General features: G+C 40.7%; 1 protein-coding gene across 1 annotated transcript; it reads right to left on the minus strand.

The window, feature by feature from the left end:
- Window positions 1–1,810: 1,810 nt before the first annotated feature.
- LOC128298360 (uncharacterized) lies at window positions 1,811–3,884 on the minus strand. Its single transcript, XM_053034110.1, has 3 exons — window positions 3,635–3,884; window positions 3,292–3,422; window positions 1,811–2,086 (listed from the first exon to the last, which is right to left on the minus strand). Exons 1-3 carry the CDS (start codon window positions 3,777–3,779, stop codon window positions 1,940–1,942), a joined length of 423 nt encoding a protein of 140 aa, XP_052890070.1. The 5' UTR covers window positions 3,780–3,884; the 3' UTR covers window positions 1,811–1,939.
- Between the last annotated feature and the right edge of the window lie 5,526 nt (window positions 3,885–9,410).

Raw genomic sequence — 9,410 nt, forward strand, 5'->3', positions numbered from 1 at the left:
GTTTTCCTGCATTCGTGTGCTAGCATGAAATTAAGTTACCCCAAAGTCTTCACAATCGAAACCTCTATCGAAGGTTATTGAAATCATCTTCGTATAAAAAAAGAAGGGGAAGATTAAATTAATTTCGATTTCACAATGGCTCTTCATGTTAGTGAAGATTAATTATGCTTCCTGTTCCTGTCATTTCAGGACATTGCCGATATTAGTTATCGGGGCAGGTACAATAATATATAAGCGTAGCAGTATTTTCATCCGGTAGAAAGTAACAATATTTTTCTGTACGTGATGAATATTTTTACCTTAATTGTTTTATATCTCAAACCAATCCTATGAGGAAGTAACTTTTTCTGCACATTTAGATGATGTATGTGTGATACAGTGTGACAAAAAGAAACACTCAATATTATTTGAAACAGCCATCAACTTACCTAACTTTACTATACAAAACTGATAAAACCCTATCAGTCTTCGTGAATGAATGATCCACGAAGGGAAAAGCACGTGGTTATCTTCTGTTTGTCCAACGCAAACACTTCAACGAGGGATGATTTATTTTTCAACTGCTATTTTCACAGCACTTATCACGCCTTTCTGTTTGCCAGATTGCTATTCGAATCCTCTCCATTTGACGAAGATGAAATCACTGCATGGTAAACCCTATCGACACAATCCCTCAGCGTCGTATTTCAGGACTCCCTTCCACACTAGTAGTCTGCCGGATAGGGATCTGTCTTCACGAGGGGTTGATGTGTTTGTTAACCGAAGGACAAAGTGGAAACTTGGACGTTGATGTTTAGCTGTCTACGTGCTACGTCCCATCTAGCGCTAGTTAGAGTGGTTGATGATTTTTTCCGCTAAAAGTAAAACTCCATTTAAATTTGTAATCTCTTCCGCTTCGTTTTGCGTCCCCATCGTCGTAACAGCAGTCAATGCCCGCCGGGACAACGTAATGCATTGACACTAATGCGTTGGTGTCAATGGTGTAAGATTTAATAATAAAACAAGAAATAAATTGTATGCAAAACAGATTCCACGGAGCAGGCAAGCTGACTCAAAATAGAAAAAATACCTTACTCATTTCACCTTCGCCTTCGTCAGCCTGCCATTGATGACGTGCGAGTATCAGCATTCGGTTTGTTTTCTTACGCGTTATCGAAAGCGAGTAGCTTCCCTAGTGCTCGGATACAGTAAATGAAAATGGGAAGCTTCTGGAGAAAATACAACATAAACATCCTCTCATAACAGTCAATTTCACTTTACTTTAACGAGCAGCCCAAACAAAATGGATGGTTTACATATGGACGAATTGAAGGGCAGAGAGAACGACAGAACGGTGGGAACGGTGCACAAGTAGATACGATAATTGAGTTTCGGGGACATTTTTGCCAGTGGTTTGGAAGATCGATAGAGTGGTTGTTTGTCTTTTATTCGCTTCCATCATCTTCTAACGACAAACACTTATGTTTATGTTGTGTAGTTATTCAAAGCAGTATCAAATTTTGGTTTTACGCGCAACAACCGTTACTTAACCGTTTTACCATTTTTTTGTTTTTAAAATTTTCCTTACATTAAAAAAATAAGTCGCAGTTTTCATGATTATCGGCGAATAGGTGTAAAATAATCCTTCCTTTATTAGCTTTCGAATATTTCTGCATACCCACCATCATGACATTGTCCACAAACAGGTGTCGAACATAACTAGGGGTTGTTCATCATTATGACATCACACTGCTATGACTTTCATCTTTTTGCTGTCATTGTCTCTTTGAAAAAATTTACACAACTTCCATGAATACATAATGAGTGATGTAAGAGATTTTTGGTTTTATTCCTTATGCACTAACTTAATCATTACAATACCAACAGTTAACTTATTACAGAAAACAGCGACTAAATCCTACTGGTTAGCAGCGCATTATGGCGGACAGGGAAAGCATTTCTAGCTCACATCCGGTTTGATTGCGTTCGATCGAAACCCGTACACTGTTCGCTGCAGCCGTAAGCTGGTAATGTTGAACAGCTTCAGCCGGATGTAGAAGTTTTTGGGATTAAAATCCAGGACCACCTCATGAAAGTATGTCAGCACCTAAAGAAGATATACGATATATTTGATTAGTGATAGCATGACGCGATCGTTAGCTGCGACGGCTGCGCAATACAATGAAGATGGTTAAGCAACATATTTTACACAACGGAATATCCAACACGCGACAAATTCCCTTTCGCATGAGACTTCAAGGTTTTGCTCACGAAAACTGTGCATTGTTTGGTAGAGCGACCGATCGAAAATATTTTCATATCATTCACATTCATGACAGCATTCTCTACGCCCGCTCGTAAATTTGATCTAATTAGTTGTTACAGCTTACTCCAGCTGTGGGACAATTCGAACGACAGAATCCTACGTCCAAATGGTCCAATTAAAATCACGAACCAAACAACTCGATCGCCTTGGTGCCCGACGCTCAGACTGTCTCGTTCCGTTCCTACTATTCCTTCCAGCATCCTACCACGTGCACTCTTTCTATTGCTGACCCCGGGGCTAAGGTCAATGTGCAACCGTCACAACAACCTCTCGGTCCAATCGGTAAAGCCAGCACAGCGCGTTGTATCGGTAGCGCAGCAAAACAATTTCATACCGTTGTAATAGCCGCTTCCAAAATGGACGCTCCGATATGCTGTGACTCTATGCTGTTATTGTTGTGTGGTTGCTTGTTTTCACTTTCGCTTGGCTAGCTGTTTGACAGTGTTTGAAATAGAAATGACGCACCATATGCTATTCGCACCACTGCGGCATACCAAAGTGGACGTGTAGCCGGTATAGGGTACCGACGCCGTCACACGGTCACACTATTTTTGGGAGCGTCGCTGAGTGATTACATGACATGCTTCAGAAGAAGGTGGAGATCTCTTTGGCAACAAACCGTACCGGGGAACCGTTCCCAACACCGATTGGCTACTACGCCTAAAGTGGCTACACTTCGTTCGTCCACATCCATCACACTGCACAAACGGAACGGCGAGGTCCCAAACGGGCTAGTGGGTCTTGCGTGAGCAAATCTGTCCACAGACCGGTACGGAGTGCAAATATTCGTGGAATGCGAACCACAATGAAATCTCTCTATCTCCAGAGGCAGCACTGAGATACCACTCCACGCCGTTTTGTTGCCGGCTACCGAGCGTTTCGTCGTCGGCAGCCACCGGAGCAGTAGGGCATCTCCGGCACATCGCGAGAAGGCCATTAATTTCACTTTTTTATCACCATCATTACGTGTTGCAAGACGCATTTACCTTAGATGAGTTGAATTGTGTAAACGTAATACTTTCACCGTCCGCTGCAGTGAACTTCTCCACGACGGTAACGTTTTGCGGCTCCACGAACGGGCCAACGGATTTATGCAGCACCTTCAGGATTTCGTCGCCTGCATCCGGACGGAAAATGCGATCCCAACGAATGCATTCATAGAAGTACAGAAAAATTGGATTGTGTGTTCGATTAGTTTGATAAACGAAAGAAACAAATTAAAAACTGAACGCTGCAAGCACATTTCCTTCCTCGCCCGATTGGCCGTTATGTCACGCCCCGGACACTACGGCATACATCGCGTACGGAAATGGCAACACATGCACGCACCTTCTTTGCGGTTGCCCAGCCCGTGGCCAATCCAAAAGCCCTCCTCATCGTAATCGATTTCATAATCACTCAGCTCCGTTGTGGCCACTTGAAGATAGGCCAGCGCACAGCACGCACTGAGCACTAGCAGCAGCTTATCGCGCATGTTGATATTCACTGATTCGTGTCACTAAACCAAATTGAACCCGCATGCACAGTCTTCGCACAAGCTTTTGAACGACGCAATAGTCACGCGTACACGGATCCGACCACAAAAATGTCTCCAGACCGACTGAGATGAGTTGCGTTTCACTTCACGCGAGATGCTACCGATGGCACTCACGACGTGCGACTGTGGGCCTCGGAGTGGTCCCGTCCGGTTAACGTCCACCGTGCACGCGCTATCCGCCACAGAGCGTACCCGTAAGCTGCCCAACCGTCAATCGTACGCCGTATGCCAGTCGGCACTTTTCAGCATCGTCAAATTCCCGCACCATCGATACGAGCAGGTTCGTAGCTTTGCCCGCCGGCCAAGTCTTTCGTTACACACGCGGCCCTCTCTTTCGCATAGACGGCGCAGCGCTATAGCGATCTCCTTCCTACGTATGGTTTACGCTAAGATACGCGCCACCAGATGTGATCATGGATCAGCGAAAAGACAACGCGACCCTTGATCGATCGATCGTTCGCGCTAACGCACTTCACAAACGGACGGTACACTCACACATGCACATGGCTGTCTGTGCCCCACGCAACACCCGCAACCAAACTGAAAACGACACTATTAAATACTCCCAGGACGGGCCGTTTCGCTGGGGTTTGTTTATTGACGCTGACGGAACCGTCTAATGGAGGGAGAGTCACTTTATTGCCCATAGCGCGCGCAGACTCGCTGACATTGAGGATGATAATTTGCCTATCGGTTGTTTAAATCGATACGAAAAATATTCAAATTCCACTGACAAATTCCTGCCACAATAGTCGGCGAAACACGTACCCAGTATAATGTACAGGAAGTGAATACGGGCAATGTTTCTGTTTCTTTATCATGCAGCTGCTGTTAATGGGCATGATTAAAGCTGTAAACAAATACTAAACGATGCTAAATGCAATATTAGGAGATATTAATTGATTATCATGCAAGAGAACGACTCGTAGTTTGTTTTGTAAAAATAAAAACAAAAACATATTTTTTGTCCTTTACTCAACACCAATGTTTTGTTCTAAAACATGCATGAAAATGAAATGAAAAAATGAAAATGAGAAAATGAAATAAAACATAGCGATATAGATCAACAGACTTAATAGCAAAACACACACACATTTCGAAGCTTGAGATGATCACAAATAGAGCAGGTTGAAGCAGAAGCATATTTCAACATCTGCCTTCAAATGACCACATAGCTTCCTTTATCGTATGCATTACGATAGTAATAAAAAATACGCACTGTCGAATATGCTATACCATGGCGATTATACAATCACTAATTCGTTGCGGAAACGTACGAATGAGGTAATGGCAAATTTCACTTTCCTTCCACCGGTATCAAACAAATTATACGATCCCTGTCCGACTATCAGAGAAACATTTCCATCGCGTATTTGTGCAACGCGATACCGTTGGTTTGTCTTACAACACTGAGTCAAGGCTGATGATGATGCAGATGACACCGTGTAAGATAGTAGATTGTTTTTCTATATGTTCCTCGTACTGCTAGAACGTGACAGGAAAGGCGATTGCAAGCGAACCTTTCATATCGCGAACCAACTTCAAGGGACTTCGATATGTTGTGGGTCAATTCCCGCGCAAGGTTACACTGTGCTGGAATACAATGCTGAAAGCGCCTGCAACGAGACACAGATTCCAGTGGTTGCAACACTGCGGCCTACGTACACATTCGATGTTTACCCACTGGATTGCTAGCGCAAACTGGAATCACCTTCGATCATCCGGCATCCGGTACTCACTGGCATGTTTGGTTGCTCATTGATTGTGAGAGGTTACGCAGTTTAAAGCTAATCAACTGTTTGAGATTCACATTTTTATCTATTTTTTTCGCTTGAAGAAATGAAAAAAACCTTATTCACAAATAATACATTCATTCTTAAAGTCTACCTAACGCTTTATTTATTGTTAAAGTTGTACAACGTTGAAACAAGACTTACTATACATCCATTGTAAGTTGTACATACTACGCGTAACAAATCAATAAAACATCTTAATGCCACTGTTCTGATACGATTGCAACAGATGGAATTCCAAAACAACAACATAACGGACACACCCAAACATGCGTACGAAAGTAAATGTGAATCGGTTATTACGATGTAAACAGTACCCACGGAACGAATGGTGCAGCCGGTATGGGTAAAGCTTGAAAATGCCTGACCGATACGAATCATTCCTGTGCATGTTTTCGTCACAATTCAATACCGGTTTTCTCACGCCAAAAAATCATGTTCGATATACGCCGTAAGCAATGGCTCCTTTTTGTTTTTCTCCGGCTTTAACATGATGGAATGCTGTCTTTTCTTAAACGAATTCTTTTGTTATCTTCGCTCAATAGCAATAGCAAAAGTTGCAAACTTGTTTTTATTTCATTGCGTTTCGTGCTGTAACACGTCGAATTAATAAATTTTTTAATAGTAATTTTATATCAAAAACAACTACTCGCAATCATGGCAAGAAATATGAAAGAAGCGAACGGAAGCTCCGGTTTGGATAGAGGTTAAGAAAGTGGGAGAGAAAAACCTGTTTTTAATTTAGTTATTATCGGTTACCACCCTGATAGCTTCAGCAGCAAACCAAGAGTTGTAAATAATGCAATCGTTTTCCTAGCGGACAACGACTGTATAAACATGAAACTCTATGAATGTGATGTGTAAAACATACAAAGCTCTAACATGTTCTTTTATATTTTTTAATTTGATTGTTAAATTTGAGTTGACTCTGAGTGTATATTTTTAAACACAATTTACACTGGTACGCCGTTTATTGTAGCCGCAGACTTTCACTAGTGGGCGTGAGACTTCATGTCGTGAGAAGAACCATCATGTACACATTCATAATTACCATGCCACACATAACTCCATCGAAATGGAATGCATGGCGCTCGCATACCTAAGGTGCACACTATAAAAGGATCTTTAATTAGATCAATGCCAAGTATGTGCCAAATGCTGTTTCCAGTGCGAGGCATGCGAGCTATGTGACACGTACAAGCGGTATATCGATTTAACGCTAGTAATATCAAAGTAATTTCATAATTTTTCAACATCCTACGCGACAGTTGAACGTTAGACAACTGTATAATTGGATACATTTTACAGCAAAATTTTGTTGTACCATCTGCATTTTTAAATTGACACTTGATTCAATTTTTAATTACCCATTGTAGGAAAACGAACACGCTGCTCAACACTATTTTGTTATAATCGATTAATTTTAAAGCATGTTTGGATGGAATCAGGGTTTCTCTGGCGAGATGCATTTATGCGTTTATCCATTACCAGTTACAAGTTATGTGTACCAGCAAATCTGCAAACTGCATATACATGACCATCAAAATCGCATAGCATTCAATTACCGTTTAGTATCATGTATTGGAGATTCATTCAAAATAATTGAATTATTTGTCGGTAAATTCATTTTCCATTAAGAGCACGGTTCGAACGTTCTCTATCCAACGACATGTGCATGACAGAGTAGACAAAGTAGCACCACGTTGGGATATAATTTCTTTTTTTTTCGTTTTTTTTTCGTTTAAAGTTTCAGTATCGTAAGCTAGCTTCATACGCAAATTGATGCTCCCCTAGGATATAAAAACTGACTGCCATGAATCGTATCGCTAAACCTCTATCATAAATTATGATTTTTTGAATATATTTCGTTTAGTTACAAGTATCAAAAACGGACCAGACTTAGTGGTGTACTTGGTAGCGAAGCCGGTCCCACACAATAACACCGAGACGAAATCCCTATCTGATCGTTCACCCTTAACAAGGACTATCCGGCTACGTGGTAAAACGAGTCGATACCGTGTGCCAGTTCTAACGAAAAAACGCTTTCATTCAAACAGCGCTGTTTTAGAACACCAAATTATTCGTTCGAGTGCAGCAACATCATGACCATGCAGAGCGACGTTGTGCCACGATTTGTAGTGCACGTTGCGCACATTCAGGCGTCAAGACAATCAAAAAACATCGAAAGCACACTTTGATGGTATGTAAACCGGATTAATTTTGTAAGCATGAGTACAATGAAACTTGATTAATGAAGACATTTTACTATCCAAACATTTGGAAACAGTTATTATTTGTATGGCAATCAGCAATGTGCGAGGTAAAATTACCATCCAACATGTCCGATATGCACTTACCAAATTAGCCCTTTTTTAAGTTGAAAGATTTCATATTGCGCGATGCTTTTGCGCATGCTGAGAGAAATGGTTCAGTTTCGTGAAAATGAAATATTTCAGAAACAAACAATGAACAATTCTTGTAATTTGCATTGTTGATACAAATTCACATTTTGCAAGTGTGGCGATTTTTTTTGTAATTGCTTTAAATTTCTATTAGATAGCAATACGGCCTGGCTGTCGCTACAGAATAAACTTGTTTCTTTCACAGTAAAACTTTACTTGTAATTGTTATCTATAAATTAAGTTTAAAGAATCCTGTATTTAGCCTTAATGGCAGATGTCAATATTTTTAAATAATAAATTAAAGAAATAGATAAATAAATAGAAATAAATCTAATTAGAACACCTTGAAATAAACGAACGATTGTTCATGTAAAAAAACAACGAAATAATATTTTTTACAAATTTCATATCGCACAACTTTTCTCTACAATATAATAAATAATTGAAAAGAATGTATGGAAGGTGATTTCGATGGATTATATTTTGTTGTATTTCTTAAGTGAGACTGAGAAATTAATAAGTGTTTCCTTCGCCCTACTAAGGATCAATAATGGAATGATAAATCTATATGTTAAATTTCACCTAAAGCAATTGAATTCACATGAACCATTCACATTCACATAGGAATAAGCTCCACGATCATGCTTTGTGCAAGTCTTCCAATAGGGCTGAACTCGAAGATTTACGCCTCCAGAAAATGTTAAATGTGTCGATAAGTGAATCGTCCAACCTTGCACAGTAGCATGGAGCAAAAGACTAGAGCTAAGATGTCAGGTTTATTAGAATTTTCAATAAGCCATGGGTGCGACTAAACAATTTGTCTTTCTACAGGAACAAGGACATATCTTCCTACAGGACAACAAGTTGCACAAGCTACAATTATGCCTAAACTTTTTAACAATCAGACTGACGCTGCCTGACAACTGACTTTAATGTCCCAAAAGAACCCTTCCACATGAAAACACATTAGGCTCTTTTAGGTCTGTACTGAACATGACTCTAACACTACATTACATAACATAACATGGCAATATCGCAGTGGCACATCAACTTTCAAAAACAGAATTTATTAGAGTGCTCTAGTCTTACAGATTAGGTTAAGCGTTATTTTTTAAATATAAATAGGTTTAGTTCTCGTAGGCACTTTCATTGTGGCCAGTGGAGGATCAATCCCCTTGGAAGCCCAGGGCGGAATTATAGTTGGGGCCTCTAATTTTAAAAACGATGCAGGAGGGAAGGGGAACATTGAGGGGACTTGGAATGAGACAAGGCGAAAAGCGCAGTAAGAAAGGGCCTACTCCGCCTACCGTCTTATTCGCCGCTGGGCCACCCCTAATCATCTTCTTCAAATGGTCCGCCAGGGCCATCACCAT

Source organism: Anopheles moucheti, chromosome 2 (assembly GCF_943734755.1).
Source record: "Anopheles moucheti chromosome 2, idAnoMoucSN_F20_07, whole genome shotgun sequence".
Taxonomy (NCBI): Eukaryota; Metazoa; Arthropoda; class Insecta; order Diptera; family Culicidae; genus Anopheles; species Anopheles moucheti.